Raw genomic sequence first — 22,837 nt, 5'->3', positions numbered from 1 at the left:
TAAACCAAACAAACAAAAGAAAAACAGAGACAGGAAATGTATTCAATTTAGCCACATTGGGAAGAGGAAAATAAGAAAGAGGTTCAGTTACCCCTCAAGTCTCTCTTGTTCCCCACAGTAGGGGCTGAAATGAGGATTAGGTTCACATGGAAGACAAGAGCCATGTACAGCTAAAAACAGTCCTGTTGAAGATAGGATCCCACCCATCACTGCCCTGTAAGGTCTTGGCTCCCATTTCTCCTATAATGTAGTCTGACAAATAGTGTGGAATCCTTTTCAGGAGGCAAGTTCCTCCTCTAGCTGGTATCAGAACTTATCCTTTTTTTTTCCTCAGCATATTCCTTGGGAAATAAGTGATTTGGGACACACTGTTTTCATATGTGAAAGCCAAAAGGAGGGGCATGAGTCTCTCTCCTATTAAAGTTTTCCCTACAGGATTCTGATCCATTAACACCAGTCCCCGAATCAGGTGTCATTCCCAACTCTGCAATCTATTCTCACTTCTGTAAACATTCTTAAAGATATAAGGAGGCTATCGAACCCAATGTATACTCTTGAACAGGAGGTCTTCAGTTTAAAAAGTAAAATCAACCAGAGTTAAGAACTATCACATCTACAGGTTTCACCCTATATGATGGTCTATACTGTCAACTTGATAGAACCTAAAAATCACTTCAGAGACAAGACCCTGGGCATGTCTGTGAGGAAGTATCTAAACTGGGTAAATTTAGGTGGGAAGACTCATCCTGAATGCTGTAAGTACCATCCCATAGGCTGGGGTCCTGGACCCAAAAGAGAGGAAGCCAGCTGAGTACCAGAACTCATTTCTGTTGAGTTTCTGGGGGCAGGTTTAATGTGACCAGCTACCTTAGGCTCTTGCCCAATGCCTTCTCCAATAGGAACCTCTTAGACTACAAACTATAATAAACCCATCCTCCCTTAAGTGTCTTTTATCAGGTATTTTGTCACAGCAATGAGAAAGTAACTAGTGCATCCAATTTGCTCATGAATCACAGGAATAGATCTGAAGGCTTATTTCATAAGGTACTCTCCCAGGGGACTAAAATGAAAAATTCTGGAAACAAGATGGCAAATGCCTCCAAGTCATGCTGGGTAGATAGGGTATGCCTGAACCACACTGGTTCCCTGTTCTAGATTCTAACTCTCACTCTAGCAGTGTTCTCTGCTCATATCAAGATATTATGAAGCCAAAAAGGAGTCTTTCCCTCAATACTATACTACAAGGAGAATTGTGACTAGGTAATATGGCTTTCACACAGAAGCATCTGTATATAAGCTTTCTTCCTTGAGGACACTGCAAGAGAAAATATGGGAAAGATGTTTCCTTTAAAAGACTGGAAGGAACTGAATCTTTTCCTTGCTGTTACATGGTGCTTCCTATTAAAGCCCATGCCACCAACCCATGTTGTTCTGTATTCCAAACTCTTACTGATCTACCAACCCCCAGTAAGGGTCATTTCACCATGTGTCAACCAATACCTAACAAGTAGGTTATCTTGGGGAAGTATCTCCAGTGGCATTCAGAGGGTGGACCCTCCCAGGAGTAGTTTCTACCTGCTGTGGAAAGAAGCCTACCTCAAAACAATTGCACAACCTATTAGCATTTTAGCATACATACTAGGTTAATAGCATGACTGAAATTTCAAGTCATGCAAAGCAAACAAAAAAAATCAATGAAAATTTTTGTTAGGAGAAATAAAGACAGATTCTTTATTTCTGAATTCACCACAATGTAAGCATACAAAAGACAATAGCCATGCAGGTATAAATAAGTACACACTACTAGCAGCACACCCTTAGTGGCTGTGGTCTTCCCACTGTGTACATTATTTGTTGCTATGGTTTCACAATCTTATGATATGCCTCATTCTTTGTTGTATCTCCTTTTCTCATCTCTTCTATGATAAATGTGGACAGATGCAAGAGCCACAGAGAATGTTATACACAGTGGCCAAAGTCACCACTTGGTTGCTATGTTCTTTGGCCAAGTAACTTACCCTCTTGTCTCAATTTCCCCTCCATCTAATGGCACTGTCTGTCTTCTAACAGAGGAGTATCATGAGCACAAATTAAAAGAAACACAGCCTGGGCCCATCACACTCAAAGCCATCAGAGGTGTAAATGTTGTCAGATGTTATGAAATCCTGCCCCTGTTTTCTATGCTCAGACCTACGTGGAAAAGATTTGCAAATAATAAACATTTATAAATAATAGACATATCCTGTGTCCTGGAATAAGGATCTAGCACCCACCCACCACAACCCATAGAACCTGACTGGGCCTATCCTACATGCTGAGCAGGCAAAAGCTTTTATTTAAAACTTTAGTCTAAGTTGGTCCTTATATCATTAGGAACCTTGGCTTGAGTTAAAAAAAAAAAAAAAAAAAAGTCTACCACAGGGCACTGGACCACTCATCTAGGTGGTCCATCATTTGCAGTCTTTGAGGTTGGCTCTACATGTGACCACTACTGGTACTGGTAAGTTTTCCAAATATATGTTACAGCAGGTTTCTCAGGGTACAAGCAAACCTAACAGCCTGGCTCAGCAACATGCTCTAATACACCTACTGAAGTAACAAATATAAAAAGCAGAGAAAGAAGTATAGTGTCTTGAACCTTCCTGTTCCCTCTCCACCCCATCTCTCACCCTGTTCGTTCCCTCTATCTACCCCCCGAAGTCTACTTTATTTCCTTTTCTCGGTGAGATTTAAGCATCTTTCCTTGGGTACTTCTTTTGTACTTAGCTTCTTTTGGTCCATGAGTTGTAGCATGATTATCCTGTACTTTATGGCTAATACCTAATTATAAGTGAATATATACCATGTTTGTTTTTCTGGGTCTGATTTACCTCACTCGGGATGATTTTTTTCTAGTTCCACCCTTTTGCCTTCAATTTTCACAATGTCTTTGTTTTTAATAGCTGAGTAATATTCCATTGTATAATTGTACCACATTTTCTTTATCCATTCTTTGATTAAGGGACATCTAGGTTGTTTACAATTTCTAGCTATTACAAATAAAGCTATGCCTATAAATATTGTTGAGCAGGTATCTTTGTGGTATGGAGGAACATCTTTTGAATATATGCCCAGGAATAGTATAGCTGGGTCTTGAAGTAGCTCAATTCCCAATTTTCTAAGAAACTGCCAAATGATTTCAAAAGTGGTCATGCAAGTTTGTGCTCCCACTAGCAATGGAGGAGTGTTCTCCTTGCTCCACATCCTTACTAGCATGAGCTATCACTTGAGTTTTTGATCTTAGCCATTCTGACAGGTGTAAGATGGAATCCAGAATAGTTTTGATCTGCATTTTCCTGATGACTAAGGATGTTGAACATTTCTTTAAGAGCTACCCAGATATTAAAGATTCTGTTGAGAATTCTGTTTAGCTCTGTATCCTATTTTTAATTGGGTTATTTGGTTTGTTGATATCTAATTTCTTGAGTTCTTTATATATATATATATATACATATATATTAAATATCAGACATCTTTCTGATGTAGGATTGGTGAAGATCTTTTCTTATTCTGTTGGTTGCCATTTTGTCCTATTGATGGAGTCCTTTGCTTTACAGAAGCTTTTCAGTTTCATGAGGTCCCATTTATTTATTGATATTAGTGCCCAAGCTGTTGTTCTTCTGTTCAGGAAGTTGTCTCCTGTGCCAGTGTGGTCAAGGATATTCCCCACTTTCTCTTCTATCATATTTAGTGTATCCAGTTTCATGTTGAAGTCTTTAATCCACTTGGACTTAAGTTTTGTCTAGGGTGATAGATATGAATCTATTTGCATTCTTCTACAGGCAGACATCTGGCCTGACAAGCAACATTTGTTGATGAAGCTTTCTTTTTTCCATTGTATAGTTTTGGCTTTGTCAAAAATCAAGTGTCTATAGGTATGTGGGTTTACTTCTGGGTCTTTGATTTGATTCCATTGATCAATTTGTCTGTTTTTATGCCAATATCATTTGGTTTTTATAACTATTGCTCTGTAGTACGGTTTGAAATTAAGGATGATGACACTCTAGTTCTTTTATTTATGGGATTGTTTTAGCTGTCCCAGGAGCTATCCTAGGGTTTTGTTTTTCCATGTGAAGTTGAATATTGTTCTTTCTAGGTCTGTAAAGAATTGTTGTGTTCAAGTCTGGGGAGGACGGAGAAAGAACTGTGAGAGAGAACTGGAACTGGTAGAAGGGGACATCTCTAGGACAAGCTAGAATGGAAACTCCTAGGAATCTATGAAGGTGACCCTAGCTAAGACTCCTGGCAGTGAAGGATATGGATCCTGAAATGGTAACTGCCTTTAACCAGTCAGGATTTTCAATGGAGAGATGGGGACACCAACCCAACTACAAAACCTTCAAACCACAATTTGTCCTGCTTACAAGATGTGCAAGGATAAAGATGGAGCAGAAATAGAAAGAATGGCCAACCAATAACTGGCCCAACTTGAGTCCCATGCCATGAGAGAGAGCCCACCCCTGGCACTATTAAGAATATTCTGCTATACTTGCTGACAGGAGCCTAGCATAACTGTCATCTGAGAGGCTTCACTCAGCAGCTGATGGAAACAGATGCAGAGACTCAGGGAATCTTGTGGAAGAGTTGAAAGAAGGGTTGAAGGAGCCTGAGAGGTCAACAACATCATAAAACAAAAACAAGAAAAAACAAACAAACAAAAACCCTACAGAATCAATTAACCTGGGCTCACAGAAACTGATCAACTAGAAAGCATACATGGGACAGACTCTTACTACACACAAGTAACAGACATACAGCTTGGTCTTCCTGTGGGTCCCCTTACAGCAAGAGCAGGAGCTGTCTGTGACTATGCTGCCTGCTTCCTTTCCACTAATTGGGTTGGCTTATCCTGCTTCAACAGAAGATGCACTTAGTCCTACTGCAACTTCATATGTCAAGGCAGGTGATACCCATTGGAGGCCTTCCCTTCCCTGAAAAGAAAAGGAGGAGAGGATGGGAGAAGGGGAGAGGAGAGTGTTGAACTTGGAGGAGAGGAAGGAGGAGAACTCCGATCGGATGTAGAGTAAAAAAATAAACTAGAAAAAGGAGGAGGAGGAAACGACGACACAGTGATTATATTGGAAAGAGGAACCAATAAAAGGTCATGATCCCAAGTCTATCTGTAGGGTCTTGACATGAGGTTGATGTTTAAAGAGAGAGCAAAAAACTAAGCAGCTAGTCAAGGGGCTGCCCATCCATCACTCACCCATCACTGTCTTAACTTTAATCCTTCCTGCCAGAAAGTCTGATAAGCTGTCAGCACTGTGTGAAATCTCTTCCTGGGAGACAAGTTCCTCCTTTGACTGGCAGCAAGCTTCAGTCTTTCTTTTCCCTGAGCACAGGATTCCTGGAGAAGTTTCAAGTCTTTGGGCTTCATTCATTGTTTCACTAGGCCAACAGTAGACAAGAAGGACACCAGTGTCTCCTTAGAATTTCTCCTCTTCTGCCAAGGGTTGCATTGTATTTAAAACAACACCCTTCCCATTTGTTAAAGGAATGTGACTGCGTGGCTGCTTTTGTCATTAGGTTCTGTACCTAGATTTTCAAAATACCAGATAGGGAAGCCTCACAATCCAGCTGAAAGACAAGGATGGGTCACATTGCACACTGTGGACAATTTACTGACTCCAGGCTACTCTTGTATGGATACAGAACCTTGTGTCTCTTGGGTGGAACATTCTAGAACAGACCTCTTCCAAGATGTGAGGAAAGAGAATGTATTTAGAAACTACTTGTAATTAATTAAGTCTAGGAGAAATCACCAGTTGGTGCATGCTGAGACTAACCAAGGAGGCAGAAAAACCTCAGGAGAGCAGAGGCCAGGCCCATGGGTCATCTCTTTATAGCAGGCCTTGCTATGATCAGTGCCTGACAGCTGGGCCAGGCATGTGCCTGGAGGAAGCTTCATCTAACAGAATGCCCCTTGAGGGAAATTACCACAGGAAAATGCCATCACTCTACAGGTTGCTGCCAGTGATAAGCAAGTGTCTCTTAATAAAACAGATGGTAGCTGACAGCCCCTAGACAGCTTCCAGGGAGAACTGATCAGAAAGACTAAGAGTTCTAAAAAAAAACCCATAGACTGGAGGTCCAGGTTAACAAGCAACTGAACAATAATCAGTCATTCGGAGTACTGTAGCCTTCATCTAAGTTCAGGTGAAGAAGGGAGGTTCTGGGAGAAATCATGTCTAGAGGGGCCTGGGGGCTATGCCTACTCCATACACATTATGTATGTATTATACACATTTGTAATTTCATAAACTGGAAATAAAAAACTGTTTTCCTAGGTTCTATGAGCTATCCCAAGCTGTTGAACTAAAAGGGTCCTGCAAAGCCCTAATTTGTCCCCTGCTAATTAAACATGGTATATGCAATGGAGCCAGGCTTATAAGCCTCAGCCTGAAACCCAGCTAGTTAGTTACACTAACTTCTTTCTAATTGTGAGGGTCAGAATTAAACTGAATGGAAAGATACTTAGTATGAAGATATTCACTAAGAAATGCAATGCCCAAAAGTGCCTTGTGAGAACCAGACTCAATGTGGGGTAGACAGGGCCTGAATCTTGCCCTCAACCTTGGTACTGTTTTCTGTTCATGCCTTAAGATATCTCACTGTGGTCTGTGGAGAGGGACTGGTGTTGAACCTGTGTTTGCAAAGACAACTGTGGCACACAGAGATCTTGAAAGGCTACACGACAAAGTCTAAGCTTAGGGCCCTTTGTATAAGCTCACAAGCTAATTAGCAAGTCCTCACTCTTATTCAGCTGGGAGAAGACTTATGCAATGGAACATGCTGGGCTTGGGAAGACCTGGTCCTTTCTTAGCACAAGATATGTAGCCTTGATGAAGGTCAAGTTAGAAAGATAAAAACAAAATCTGAGGTCATGGGGAAATTGGCAGGGAGTTTCTGAACAGGCTTGGAATTAAAATTTTCATTTATCTATGCAATGGACTTTGTTAATCAATTTCTCAAGAATTCTGCATAGCAGAGAAACTATGTGGAGAAAGTGACAGAGACTTCACTAGAAATTTGTACCCCATGGGAAATGGTCAAATAGAACACAGCAAAGCTACAACCAATTCCAGAACAATATTAAAAAGAGATATCCATGCCTCTAGTCTTTCTCTAGTGGGGGAGTTAAGTAATGTCCCAACTGGGACATGCTACGAGAAAAGCTTATTTTTCTGGCTCTGGCTCTAGCACTTTCTAAAAATGGGTGTGTTGTGGCTGGCCAAGGCATCTGTCCAAAAATGAAAAGGCCACATACAAAAACCAAGAATGTAAGGGAGCCTTACATTCCCAGAAGCTCAGAAAGATCACACACACACACATACACACACACACACACACACACACACACACACACACACCACTCCCACAGGTGAGCAGAGGTTAGGAACAGCTAAGATAAAGTCCTACTCTTCCTACACCCATAGCCAATAACCAATGGAGGACAATCTGGGAATTAAGAGCAATGGTCTGTCTGTCTACCTGCCTGGCCAGACCATCTGACCTCAAAGAACAGCACTTGGACACATAATTTCTTCATTTGGCCAAGAAAAATGCAAAAGCCAAGAATTATATATATAAAAAAAGAAAGTTGCAGAGAGAGAGAGAGAGAGAGAGAGAGATGACTTCCAAATTGTCTTGGGCAGGTTGCTACTGTAAATAGACCCATTGCAGGAAAGAAGGTGGTCATAAATGAGGGAACGGACAACTTCATTTTGGTTTGTGTACTTTTCAACTTTCCAGCACATAGTATTTCCTATAGCTATGCAAAAATAAACACATTGACATCATTGCTTATCTAAAGTTGCCTTCCTGGAAGCCTATCAAAACTCTTAAAAATGCTTCAATTCAGGGGCTAGAGAGATGGCTCAGTCATTAAAAATATTGGCTGCTTTTGCAGAGAACCCAGGTTCAATTCCCAGCACTTACATGAAAGCTTACAATCATCTGTAACTACAGTCCCATAAAATCTGACACCCTCTTCTTGCTTCCATAGACACTACACAAACACACATGTAGGCAAAACAACTTACCCATGTTTTAAAAAATGAACATGCTTCTAAATCTTTCCCAAGTACTTCCACTTCTAAGAACAGTAAAGCAATAAACACAGAGTGAAATGATGTTTGGGCAACGTAAAGGTGGTTACTGGTTACTTCGGGCTAAGCAATCCTGTGTACCACTTAACTCATACTACCTCTATACCCAAGAAGACTGGGTGCTGTATGTGACCAGCTACACATCGAGACAAGAAGCCAAGCCTTGTGTGAAGAAACAAGGGAGCATAACATCTTGTCTGTACTCAGATCCCTTCTCCTGCCCAGAATAACACAGCCTTTGCCTAACAGGCCATTGGCCTCCAGCAAGTCCTGTGTACCCACTGATAATAAGGTGGTTAGACAATTTTAAAAAACACAAGGGAAGCATAAGTATGTGGTGGGAGGAAGCATAACAACAGACATGAAGACCAAACAGGCTAACCTCAGGGAAGCTTGTACTGCACAGGATATTACATATGTTTGAAAATCCTCTCAATGTTTTCCAAGTTGTTAACTTTGGAACAATAAATTTCTACATTTGAGACAGAATACACCACTTGAAGCAAACTGTGGGTAAATTCCGAAACTGTGAACAACAGCACACCATGGCACACATGTCTCTGCCTATGGATGTGAGGCTCCCACATAATCAAACTAGGAGCATGATGAGGACCAAACCACAGTGCAGGGCAATATCATTTCAAATAAAGCTGAGTGGATGAAATGAAGCCTTTTTTAAAGTTTATGAATTTCTCTATTGGCTTTCATAATGAACGGAATTCACCCTCTCCTTTATTCCTGGGCAGGTAGTTGAACAGTGCCATCACCCAAGTCTAGAACTTTCCATTTCCCAAACAGAAGGTCTGTCCCCAGAAAAAAATTAACTCTGTGCCCAACCTTTCCCAGTCTCCATCCTACTTTCTGCCTGTGCACTTGACTCTATGGATGGAATCAAGAACCTCACCTAATAACTCTTACAGCATTTGTTCTTTTTATATCTGGACATAGTAAAACCTCATACACTTGGAAGAACATGTTAGTATTTCCTTTCTTTATGAGGCTGAGTAATAGTCTATGTCCATACTGATGTATTTACACAGCTTGGGCTGCTTTTCCCTTTTGTCTATGGTAAACAGTGTGATTCTGAACAGGATATATAACAACTAATAACCTAAAGGCTTTGGTTGCTAATTCACCCCATAGATGGACTAGTATGAATGCACTTCACCCATCCACTTTCTGAGGCTGCTTTTTTTTTTTTTTTTTTTTTTTTTTTGGCAATATGAAGACATTTAATGCTGAACTGCTATAATGTCTGTATCTCTGTCCCTCCTCAGCTGCCAAGCCAGTTCTTGGCACTAATCTGCTGCCCCTAAAAATTGGCAGTTTCAGAAAACAATAAACACAAGTTGCTCAGATCCCAAGAAGTACAGTCCTTATCTGCCACTGACAGAGTCAAAGCTGGCTGTTGAAGCAGACACTTTCCCAAGAAGGTGCCAGGAAGGTTGGGCCCTCTGTTCTCTAAGCCTCAGTTTCTACCCTGTAAAAGTGGCCACAGGGCCATCTACTTCCAGTCCTTACCAGCTGCATGGCTGTGGCAACTTCAATATTCCAATGCCTGCCACAGCCTTCAGTTCCTTCTGTCACTTTAGTGTCTTCCAGAGACATTTGTGGACTCACTAAGGGGATAGCATGGGCATATGACTTCTGTACTAGCAAGGGTTGGGGAGTACTGGCCTCCCTTAGACTGATGTCATAACAGCACAGTAACTAATTTGGCCAGTTTTAAACAGAGTTGGACCCACCTACCCCATCCTAAACTGACACACTTGATTGTGCACCTGAAAAGTTAGGAGAATAGTGAGGCCCCTGAAGCATCTGTTATTTATGCCTGTAAGAAAAGAATCCAGCCAAGGAAGAAGAATAAATATGTCTGATTCTACAAGCCCTTGGCCCTAATGATGGCTAAGCAAGAAGGATATACATGCATTGTTCATCCAGACCCTGACAAGTGGCAGTGAAGGAAACAAAGCTGTAACTAATCAGATGAATCTCAAATGTCATGAAGAGAAATCTTGGTACTAAAGCATGCATATAAACTGATAGGTTAACAAATACAAGCAATCCTTGCTGTAAAGGTAACACCAGGTATGTAGAGTAAGGAGTGATAGCATTCTCCTCCCAGTCTGGGCATACCTGGGATCCCCTCCAAGCTGTCTGCTAAACACTCTCTACACATTTAACTTGAGAGTGAAATGGGTACAGATCTTTCACATGCAGAGGTGAGGAATACACAGAAGGCTGGGAAGGAAGGGATGGTCACCACTGAGGGAAGGAAGCTAGGACAGAGGACAGAACTATCATCTATGTCACAGACTAAAAATATATATTCCCTTCACAGAGATACTTGTACACAGATGTTTCTATAGCAGTATTCACTATAGCTGAGTTATAAAAACAGCTTAGATGTCCAACAACAGAGAAATGCATAAAGAATATATGGTTTAGATAACATGGAATTCCTTTCAGCCATTTAGAAGAATAAAGTCAGTTTTATAAAAAATTAACACAAATGGAAAAAATCTCATTAAGGAAGATTCAGGAAGACAAATACTGCCAGTTTCCCTCATTTGTGGTTCCTAGATTTTATATAGATACATGAGATCATGTATGTATAGTGTGACATATAAGCATAAGCTAAACTGTTAGGGGGACAGGGAGGACCAAGAGTGGCAGGCAGGTAGAAGATGCTTAGTAAACAAATAAATGTATGCAGATACCCTTTGAGGCCAGAAGAGGTGTCAGATACCCTAGAGCTAGGAGTTACTGGAGGTTGTGATCTACTCAGTATGGATGTTAGGAAACAAACTTTAGTCCTCTGCCAAAGCAGCAAGCACTTTAAACTACTGAGCCATCTCCCTAGCCCAAATCTATATTCATTTTATGTAGATAGAAGTACATTTTCAAGAGTTGTAATGAATGGCACTGAGGGAACTCTTTTCCTCTTATAGTAAGACTCACTCATCTGACATCCATAGGAATCACGGTGGCAAGGACATCTCACTAGCCATGTAGGGAGGATTTTTGAGTTTCAAAGATAACTGAATATTAGGCAAATAAGCCTTTTTTATTAAAATTATATTTCAATTTTATCTTATACATGTTGTTATATTTGCCTGAATATATGTATATATGCTGTGTGTTCCTCCTGCCTGAAGATTTTGAAGAAAGCACTTAACCTCATAGAACTGGGGTTAAAATCTGCTAGAAAACAAATGACCTATTAGAGGCTTTTAAAAGATGTTTTAAAATCCAAACTGCAGATAAACTTTTCAAATATAATGATGGTGGCAAATCAAATATTCCATTTTTAACATAGGTAAAGATTTAGACCCACAGATACAAAATGCATAGTATTAATGATAAACATTAGCAATAAAGGCAGTGAGTAAAAGATGGCATGTAAATACAGCAGGCTGAAATTAATCTTTGATTTTTAATATTTCTTAGACTTAGTCTTGAGAATTCCTTAGACTTTCTGGTCAGTCTCATATGTGCATTTTACATATAAATTCAGAACAATAGGACTAATTTTATATCACATCTCACTGGCTCAGAAACTCAGCCTCACACAAATAGTTTCACATATGTACACACACCAGCTTTACTAAAAGGCCATAGAATTCAGCCTTTTATACTGAGCACTCAAATGCTTTCAACACATTGGTAGCTATATGGCTATCAAACCCTCTGCCTATAGGTAACACTCCAATCCCTACCAGGCCCCTCCTTACCCAGGTCCTGGCATCTCTAGCCTGGTTCTATTCAATGGTTTATCTGTTCTGGGAATTTCATATAAACAGGGCTGCATGATATTTGTTGTTTTGTGATATAAGGCCTTGTGTAGCTGTTTGGCCTTAAACTCACTATATAGCTGAGGATGACCTTGAACTTCTGATCTTCCTGCCCCTACATTCTGAATATTAGGATAATAGGTACATACCATAATACCTAAGTTATATTCTAGGGATCAAACACATGCTTCACGCATGCTAGCCGTGTTTCCAACTGAGTTTCATCCTAGTCCCCAGTAACATGTTTTCTAAGCTCACTGATGGTGTGCACACATATGCTGGTGTTTCTGTCCATCTCAATGCCTAATGATATTCTCTTATGTGCAGACTAGACTTTTAAAAAAATTTAAAAAATAATAATTAATTTCTTCCAAGATTAATAGTTCTGCACTTTCAGTAACTCTGAAGCAAAGCACTTGCCTAGCTCCAGCTTGGCACTCACTCAGTACACAGGGAAAGATGGCACAGTTGAAACACCAGCTCACCTTCTCCTGAGTTGATTTGACCACACTGGATACCTCCCCAACTGTCAACTGCAAGGACTGTGGCCGTGGGTCCTTCTGGAAAGAGAGATGCAGTGGACCCTGCAAAAGAGAGGCTTATGAAGAGGAATGCATAAGTGTAGTATGTATTTTATTTATTTTTAAATACACACTTGCTACAAAAAAATTAAAAACTGTAACAAAACATCCCAGCAATGGTTAAATATTAGTAGATTTATGCGCGCGCGCGCGCACACACACACACACACACACATACACGCACACACACACAGAGAGAGAGAGAGAGAGAGAGAGAGAGAGAGAGAGAACAATTGACTCAAAGATGAAGCAAAGAACCCTTGTGCTGAGCCCTAAGGTTTTGAATGGAGAGAAGTGCACAGGGCAGACTATGGGTGTACCTTACCTTCTCAGCTGTCTCCTCCTTACTAAGGAAGTGCTCTTCTCTGGAAGGAGGGAATTACCTCTCCTGCTTTATGGGGATGTAGGGGCACTGGCACTTGAAGTGCCATCTCCTTTCTCCCCTTCCACTGCTGGGCAGAAACCCAGAGCCTGGCATCTCTCTGAAATGTGAAATGACACAGAAAGCTACTGGCTGGAAAGGAACCTGTCTAGTGGCTGTATCTCAAGTCTTTACCTCACAGCCCTCCAAAGCTGCCTGGTTCCCCAGCCACATGGTTCAATAACTCCATGCATTCTTCAGTGAACTCTGGTGTCTTTCTATTTTATTTATTTATTTAGTCAGTTAGTTTGTGTGTGTGTGTGAGAGAGAGACAGAGAGATAGAGAGAGAGAGAGAGTGTGTGTGTAAATGTTTGGGTGAATGCAAGTGCATGCCTGTCACAGTCCAAATGTGGAGTTCAGAGGAAATTCTTCATCCTTGTTTGAGACAGTCTCCATGCACAAGGCTACCTGACAATGAACTTCAGGAATTTTCATGCCTCTTATCTCACCATATGAACTCTAAGGTTATAAAGACACATGCTATCACACCTGACTTTCACATTCGTTCTGTGGATTCAAACTCAGATCCACATACTTGTATAGCAAGGGGTTTAATCATTGAATCATCCTTTTTTTTTTCTAGGGCAGCAGAGGTAGGTAGTGTCTTTTAAGTTAAAAATTTCCAAATGAGGGCTGGGGATATAGCTCAGCTGGCCAAGTTCCTGTCTAGCATCCACGAAGCTTCAGATTCTACTGGCATGGTGCTATATGGTGCTGAAATCCTAGCACTTAAAAGGTGAAGGGAGAAAGATAAAAAAGTTCAAAGCTACTCTTGACTACATATGGAGTTTGATACCAGCTTAGGTTATATGAGACCCTGTTTTGGTTTTTTGTTTGTTTGTTTTTATTTTTAAATCCCCAAATGGCAGATATACTAAATCAATGCAAAAGTGATGCTTTATAAAAGTAAATATGGGTTTGGAGAGCAAATCAAGGACTGTCCTCTTAAAATGAGTTCTCTAGAAAGTCCTAGCTTGTGTATCAAGATGCCCTTAGAATGAAACCTTCTTTAACTTTTCCTGCCAGAGAGTCTTTCCTATCTAACTTCTGACTGGGTAGCAAGAAGCTGCTGCTTTTTGTGTGTCCTAAAAGCCAGGACTCCATGGCAGTGAGTTAGTTACCTATATGAGTATGAGAAAAGATAGAACTGGCATGTGATGGGACCAGAGATGCTCTGGCAGCCCTAGTGTAGAACAACCATGACATTTCCTGATTTTTCAAGAATTCCCAGCGATCAAAGTCAAGCATAAAAACACAGTTCACTTAGATTTAGGATTTAGAACCTCACCCTGCTAATAGCACCTACTTCATGCTTCTATCATGAGAGGTGGTAAAAATCTACATGGCAGTGGGGATGAAATTACCATGTCCAGGCTGTTCTGGCAGAGTCTGGGGCTGGAGCTGGTTTTGGGAGGAGCAGCTGACTAATGAACTTGCTGAAGTTACTGCACTATAAGCTAACCTTGTGGCACAGAGGTACCATCAACAGAGTGCCTAGATGCTAAGGTAAGGCAGCAGAACAGAGCCTCCCAGAGAGAACCCTAGAAATATTGGGCTACCATCTTTCCACCTGAACACAGACTCTGTCCTGGAGCCATAGTAGGGCAAGTAGGGTGGAAGTTCCTTCCTGTGGTGCCTTCTGGGTAAAACCACAGAAAGATCTTTAATGTCAAGGGATACTCTTACAAAGGACACACATTATAAGTTAAAAATAAGGATAGAGAGACTACCTTTCTGCTTCAAATCCACCTGCTCTGGGGCTCAGGAGTAGAGTGAGCCCACAGTTTTCAACCAATTCCTACACTACTGATAGTCTGCTGAAGGTTAGCAATACCATCTCATCCATAGCCACCTGCCCAGACTACCAAAAGACTGTACACACATGAGTAACCCATCATGTAGGAAATTCCAGAAAAACACACATTCACACACAACCCCACCTTACAAACAAACAAACAAACAAACACACACACACACACACACACACCAAACAAAAACTGAAAAGTTAGATAGGTGACCTTCATACTCTGACCCATAATACAGAGTCTCTGTGATTAGAACTGTGCTCTGTACAATGATGAGAAAATGTAGAACAGGCCGAATGCAAGTGGAAAACTCCATACCATGAAGCTTTGTTTTAAACACAGGACTGTTTAAAATCTGTGACAAATTATTTTCAGTATGTACTAGCCTGGGCACCATGCACACTCCTTAAGATATACATGAAACAGAACAGATGTCCATGTCTAGGCTCAGGTCCCATCTTGAAGGTAATTATACATACATAAATATTTCAGAATCAGACATCAAGAACACTTCTGACCCAAAAATTTCAGATAGGGATATTGCATGTGGCAAAAATAACAACCCAAGGTACTCAGAACGCTGGGAGTAAATTTAATATTTAACACATTTGTAGAAGTCAGAGTACAAATGAGTTGGTTCTCTCCTTCCTCCATGTAGGTTTTAAGGGTTGAACTGTGGGTATCATGCTTAGCAATAAGCATCCTCACACACCAAGCCTTCTTTTTCCAGCTTGAGTTTTTAAAGTATTTTATTAATTTCTTACATATTTCTATATTGAAGCTGAGGCATGCATGTGGAGGTCAGAGGAAAACTCGAAGGGGTTAATTCTCTTTCACAAAATGGGTTCTAGTGATTAAAATCAAGTCATTGGGCTTAACTGCAGGCACCTTTAAACCAAGATGTAGAAGAAACTAGAGAGAAACAAATATAAAGAAGCCTAACATGATAAATTAATAACATAACTATTCAAAGCTAGTAGGAAGATGGATATTAAGAACATTCATCCTGACTGTGCACAGAACCTATAATCCAGCACATATGATTCTACAGGTTTAGCAATGTGTGGACTCAAATTGATCAACTGATCATGCAAAAAAACTAAAAGTGAGGAAGATAGCTGGGGATGTCTCAATTGGTAAAGTGTTTGCTGTACAAGCTGACCACCTGAATTCCACCCCTATAGGCCAAACAAAACAGTCAGATGTACTGATGCTTGCTAGGGAAGGTTGGGCTGGGAGACACAGGAGGCTACCAGAGGCTCACAGGCCAAGAGTTCCAAGCCAATAAGAGATCCTATCTCAAAAAACAATGTAGATGTCACCTAAGGAATGACAGTTGTGCACATAAGTACACATACACACACACACACACACACACACACACACACACACACACACACACACGAGAGAGAGAGAGAGAGAGAGAGAGAGAAGACTAAAATGAACCATGCTGTTGAGCTAAAAAGGAGATTATTGATATGCATTCATGGCTTAGAAATCAAATGCTAATAGATATGAAAACACAGATATTTTCATGCCCACACCTATGCTGATGTGCTATCCACTGGAAGGATCTAGAACACTGAGAGCTGAGCAGTGGTATGCATACCCAAATTCTACATCCTCAACTGAAGTTACTCAGAGAAGTGGCTAGATCCAGGACCAGAGAAGAAAATACATGTAAAGAAAAAAAAAAAAAAAAAAAACCAAAAAGGTAAGACAGACAGACAAGTGTGGGCTGACAAGAACACAGCTGGCTAGAGAAACACACAGAAGCAGTGATGTATATAACCAGACAAATATACATAGAGCATTACCTCTTTCAGCAAGAGTTCCAGTAGATAACATAAAGAAGGAAATAGCAAATCACCATTAAGGAAACTCCACATAGGTAACTGTTGTAGGTGAGCCACACAAGGGACACTAAATTGAGAGCAAAAACATCCAAGGATGCATCTCCCAAGACAAGGTAACTCTAGCCAAATGTGAAAACATAAGGCATAAAACCATCTCACCAAAGGAGCCAAGACACACTATCCCAGTAGCAAGTTACACCAATACCATGAGCTCCTCATACTGAACAGTCATGGGTTGCTATTTCTGTATGTACAGTCTCAAACCAACAGCAGGATAAATCAGACAAATATTTAGCAAAATAATAATCAACAGCACTCCATACTATCAAGGTTGTAAACAACAAGACAAAATGAGAAGCCATTACAGACTATGGGAGACTAAGAAGTTCCAATTAAGGATCACTAGAAACCTGTGGGGACCTTGAGCAATAAGATAATATGCAGAAAAAGCTACTGAAATTGAGAAATGCTTTGTTTTCTTATTAAAGGGATTGTGACAATGTTAATATCTTGTAGTGTTACAATGTTAATTTCACTGTGCTTTTAGTTGTAACTACAAGTGTGCTCAGGTTAACCTCTTGTTCTATACAGTGTTAATTTTATTGAGTGCTGTACCTAGGTGAGCCCATTGTTCTATCTAAATTTCTCCAGTTGTAAGTTATAGCACCCCTGTACCAACAGCAATTTTGCTCTAATAATTTGAGTGATAATTATGGGATGCTGAGTGAGGAACACATAGAAATTCAATTACTTTCCAACTTTTCTGTAACTCCAAAAGCAAATCAGTTTTCAAAGGAAAACCTTCAAAAGAATAGCCCACCTTACTCATGATATACCAGGCCCTGCTCACATCGTTATACAGGCTCATAACATCTGTATGGCATTCCCTTCTGCAGAAATACAGAGAGATCAGACTTGCCCAAGACCACACAGCTCGTGAGTACAGAGTTGGGAATCAAACTCCAGTCATGGCTCTCACAGATCTTTCACAGTGTTAAAGAACTCTTTTCCCTCCTCAGTCACTAGAATTGGTTTGGAATTAGCTTTGGCTGATTTTTGGTTGGTGTGGATAAGACACCCACTCTTTCCTGAATTTCTTTTGGGAGCATGGCTGAGTACAAAGAACAGCTCCATTGGCACTTGTCTTGGGCTTCACACTATTGATCTGCAGTCACAAGCCACCTTCCTTTCATGTTTCTGTTCTTAAGAATCCTAAAACAGAGCACATTAAGCAGGCTGTTGCTCTTCTTGGGGCCTGTTGGTTTCCAAGTCTGAGGCTTGCATTAAGATGCCATGGTGTTCATGACACTATCTTCTCCTTCTACCAGGCCTGTCTTTTACTCCACTCATGCACAGAGTTTGCTGGGCATGAAGTCCATCTCTGCAGAGAGACCTAAGTTCTGTCTCAGCTCACAATTCAGAGAGCAGATGAAGGCACAGTGACCAAGAAGGGAACAAGTACAAGCTGCTAGGTGTGTGGGTGGGGCTGCATCCTTATAGAATTAAAGGACTCAAGAAATTAAATGAGAAAGGAGCTATGTACTACAAGGAACTCTGGGATGCCCTGTGGGAAGGTCCTTGTACTGGGAATAGTCCTGAGTGTATAAGCTACAAAAAGGAGACTGGGTATGAGGGGCATGGTAGAGTTCACAGAGTTGCCTCAAAACCCATTTTACTTCTCAATGGGGTGAGTGGGGGCAACAAACTGATCCAGGGCCCTTACTTGAGTGGCTAACAGGAGGCTCATTACCAGTCTTTCTGTGCACAGCTTCTGCCATTGGTTTTTGAAAGCATGGCTTAAAAGTCATTAGATGATGGAAAGACACTGTAGTTTCTGGCCACTATTTACATGCAAGCTTCAGAATCTCAGAGAAGTCAGTGCTATTCAGACATGTTCTAAGTTCACACTGACTTCCCATTCTCCAAAGACAATAAATTGCCCAACAGTTTCACTGTTTTCATTGTTTTAGAAAATTTCTATGAAGAAATCCTGAGTTGAATGATTATAGAAATGAGCAGGTCTAAGAATCTTCCTAATCTAGCACCATGGCCAGTTGAGGGCAGGGAGGAAACACCAGAGAAACCCATGACAACAGCAGCAGAACATGAACTCTGAGACCTGCGTGTGTTCTCCAAAGCAGCAGGGTAGAAGGGAAGTCCTGAAGTCACAGGTGAGGCTACCTGCTACAAGCATGCTGGCATCCCAAGCCAGGGCATTGGAAACAGCAATCTTCGGTAATCTTAGGTGGTGTAGGAGTATGGGCCATCACTAGTGTAAACTGATTATTACCACAAGCCAAAGTATTCAGGTGACTACAGGCCAGTCATGGGGCAACCCTGAGCAGCTATCTTCAGATAACTCAATGCTTTCCAGGTTTTCTGATTCTCTGTTACAGAAATATGACTCCAACAATGGACATAAGTTTTCGTAAAGTCAAACTTGGTGAAGAATTTAGACTTAATGTAAAATCCATCAACTATAGGCATTGTTGCTTGACAGATGGCTAAAGACAGGTGTGTACAGTGGCTCCTCACCCAAAGGGAAGAAAGTATCTCCTGTTCTCTAACCTTCAGCTAACCCAAGCACTTCTTGTGAATGTGGCACTGTGATAGAGAAGTATGCAAGGATATTTCTTATAAGTCCTAGAATTCCTACTCACTGGAAGGTTACTGACCAGATGGCTTCCCCTCTTTCCCACCTAACTAATCACCCTATAAACAACTTCTGGAGCGATGGGTTGGAGCTCACACAGCTATACTAATAAGAGCACAAAGAAGCCACCTTGAGTCACTGCTTAATTCTTGGATCACAGGGATTCAGCTACATCACTCAGGTCCTCTTCATTGCACTTTATTCAGAAGAAACACTTGGGGTTCAGAATGTATTTTCTTCCTACAAGGCATGGCTGTAGCTGATTTGGGACCATGAAGAAGCCAGACCTTGCGCTCTCAGCTCTCAAGCTTTAGCTCCTCACCTCTAGAGAGGAAGGGCTTGAGTAAAAAAGTTTGAGTTTCTTTCAATTTTAAAACAACTAAGATAGCTTAATGAGCAAAGTGCTTGTTTGCTGTGTAAAGATGAGGATCTAAGTTAGATTCCCAGAATCTAAGGAACTAAATTAGGTGTAACATAGCAGCATGCTTGTAATTCCAGCATGTGGAAGCTGTAGAGGCTCAAGAGGCAGCAACAGGTGGATTCTTGGAGATTGCTAGCCAGACAGCCTAACCAAATCAGTGAGCTCCAAGCCAATCAGACACCCTGTCTCAAAATACAAAGTGAATAGTAACCTTGAGGTTGTCTTCTGGTCTCTACATGTACACACATTACATGTGTATTTGCATACATACCACACATGCAAATACAAACCTAGCATAAAATCTGGAATGGGGCCGGTTACTGTTTCTACAGGGTAGAAAAATTCCCTTTTCATGGAAGATGCTAGATCTGATTGAACATTACTAGTGTCTCACCATTCCATCCCACCAGTGACAGACCAAGTATTCATTCCCTACCTAACTCGGGCAAAGAGATTTCAGGACAGAGTTGGGCAATGGACCTCTAAAGCTGTTGTTGTCTGTGCCTAGAGCAGTATGGAAATGTCAACCTAATCAGGGATTAGTGGCATTCAAAGTGGGGGGAGGACAGGGAGAAACTCCAGTAGGCATGGCTGCTGGGGTCAGGCTTTCACTAGTATAAATGCCTGCATTTGGCCCCATGTGTCATTACTGAAACAACATCCAAGTCCCAAGAAACCAGTATCGAGGTAAGTGACTGAGTTCCTATCTACATGCAAACCCCTCCATTTGAATACATTCAAGCAGCATTCTCAGGTATCAAGTACCAAGTCATTCAAGTACAACAAAACTGTACTAAGGGATAGCTAACACCAATTTCTGTACAAAAGTGCCCCTGCAAAGTTACTTTGAGCTTAAATCCAATATGGTACGGACACTTTCAAACAGGAGCTCTCTAGAGATAAATGGCTGAATTTGGCAAAGAGCAGAGAATAAACAAGACCATGCCAGTGTCTTTCCAGCCCACCCTGACCCATGCCATCCTTAACCACAAAGGCCAGAGAGACAGATGAGAGGATTTCACCTATCACTAATTCAATGGGAATTCATTTGCCCAACCATGACCAGTGCTAAGGAAGGGCTTCCTCTTCTTTTTGGTCAGCCTTCCAGGCACATGAAACCCTGGGAATGTGTCTAGAGTGATCCTATTTTAGGAAGTCAACCATGAAATGGCAGGAAATAAAACATCCAAAATTCACAGAAGGGAGAGTCACCGACTCTAGGCCACCAGTGCCGACCTCCTACAGATCATTAACCAGCACACTTGATAGCACACTCAGAAAAAAAGAGCAAGACTGGCATCAGCTTAGGCAACTCTGTGTTCTCTGTACTGAAGCCAGGCTTCTAACGCCAGATCAAATGACAGTGACAGCAGCTTAAAGGTTTGGTTTTTTGTTTTGTTTTGTTTTGTTTTCTTTTGTTTTTTGTTTTTTAAAGGCCCGGACACAAAGATTAGCCTCTCGGCCTAGTGTAATATTCTGAAAGTGGATAGGTTCAGCATGACAATGACTGGACATTATTGTATTCACTGTGTTCAAGGCTGGCAGTGTGGGCCTTCTCCACTGGTCTGCACAGCAGGTACAGAGGCCTGTGTACCTGAAGTTGAGGGACAGCTGTAGTGCTGACAGGTGCCAGCTGTCCCACCAACCTCCTAATTCCCCTGTGGAATGCCTCCAAATTGTAGACGCCAGGAACTTGTCCTTACACTAACATCTCTTAAAAGTAAAAATAAGTCAGCAAGCAATTAACAATGAAAGAAACAACCACAAGAGTATGAGGCACAGAGCCAAGTAATAAGCCCAAGGTGTGAGGTCAGCACATTTGGGTTCTCATCTTGGCTCTGACACCAGACTACTTTAACCTTCCAGGGCTCAGTTTCCTCAGATGTATGATGCTGATTTGGAAGTGACATAAACATTTACAGTCCCCAGGGCCATATCTGACAAGCAGTGAAATCTCAGTAAACAGGCACTATTCTATGTGCTCAGAAATGCAAGCCTTTTAGAATTTAGAAGCTTAAGGCAGAGAACAAGATTCGAAATGGAAACATATTTTGATCACAGTTATCCATTTATCGGGTTCAGTATCAGTAGGTGCCCACCCGGAATCCTATAGGGACCGGTTGGGTGGTTCTCCCACAGACAGCCCCACGGAGCTGAAGATGTTTGCTGTGTGAAACAGTCACGTTAATTCCCCACCGCAACTGCTTCACTCTCTCTGGTTCTAACTTCAAAGAATGCCTTGCTTCGGTAGGCTCAGGGTGGCGAGTTAGGTGGCCTTCCATGAACAGGGCTCTTTCCGACGCCCCTCTCACCTTCAAACACCACGCTCTCCTAGGAACTCACCCCTCTCCTTTCGGCCTCATAGTTCAGGGCGGTCACCCAGGCCGCCTGCCACTGGTTTCCCCAGCTATCCCGTGTCAGTATCCAGGAAAGGAGTGTGTCCGGCTCCCGGCGCCTTAGCTCATCCGGCTCCGCCCGCCGCCGGGGCGGGGGTCGCGCCTTGGCCAGCGCCCACTGCGCCAGATACAGGCCCACTGTGCCCAGGGCTGCGACGAAGAGCGACACCAAAAAGAACCACTGCACCTCGCCGAGCCACGAGCCCATGCTGACGGCGCATACCCGGCGCGCGCGCTTCGACTTCCCCGATCAGCCGCGGCCCCAGGGCGCGGGGAGCCGGCTGGTGGCGACTCAGGACATCCGCCGGGACGCAGTGCACAGGGTCTGGGGCCTGGGAGACCGAGACAGCAGGGAGGGCGGCGAGGACCGGTAAGCACACCAAATTGAGCTCTGAGCGCCTAGGAGCTGAACGCGGGACGGAGGAAGCTGCTACCCCAAGCGCGGTTGAGAAATTCAAGACAAGGCTCTCCTTCCAGCTTGCTGCCTGGAGTGTCCCGCCCGCGGCCCACAGTAACCGCAGGAGGCCGGGCCTAGGGGCGGAGCAGGAGTGGAGTCTCTCTTTTTACAGGCCCGCCTCCTTAAAGGCCCCCAGGGCCCTCAACGCATAAGCGCGCAAGTCCCCTACTGCCACCAACTTGAGTAGTGAGAAGGTGGCGACCTCGTCTGGGTGCCATGCTTAACTCTCTAGATCCCAAAAGGTTACTACCAAGTGCCTTGGCTGGGATCTGTGCGCTCGCTCGCGCGTGGGTAGGATGCCCAGA

The 22,837-nt window shown here is 42.2% G+C and overlaps 1 protein-coding gene across 4 annotated transcripts in view; it reads right to left on the bottom strand.

Moving 5' to 3' along the window:
* The window catches only part of C2CD2 (C2 calcium dependent domain containing 2), a 66,613-nt gene extending 44,043 nt beyond the window's left edge, over positions 1-22,570 (bottom strand). For all 4 annotated transcript variants that reach the window (XM_080919343.1, XM_080919345.1, XM_080919344.1 and 1 more), the window contains exons 1-2: positions 22,023-22,570; positions 12,427-12,525 (exon numbers count right to left, since the gene is read on the bottom strand). In XM_080919343.1, coding sequence (XP_080775469.1) covers positions 12,427-12,525; positions 22,023-22,283 — 360 coding nt within the window. In that variant the 5' untranslated portion in view covers positions 22,284-22,570. The remainder of the gene's footprint in view (positions 1-12,426; positions 12,526-22,022) is intronic.
* Positions 22,571-22,837: the final 267 nt, after the last annotated feature.

The sequence above is a fragment of the Micromys minutus genome, assembly GCF_963924665.1.
Source record: "Micromys minutus genome assembly, chromosome: 7".
NCBI lineage: Eukaryota > Metazoa > Chordata > Mammalia > Rodentia > Muridae > Micromys > Micromys minutus.
This window is presented reverse-complemented; position numbering and strand designations above follow the sequence as displayed.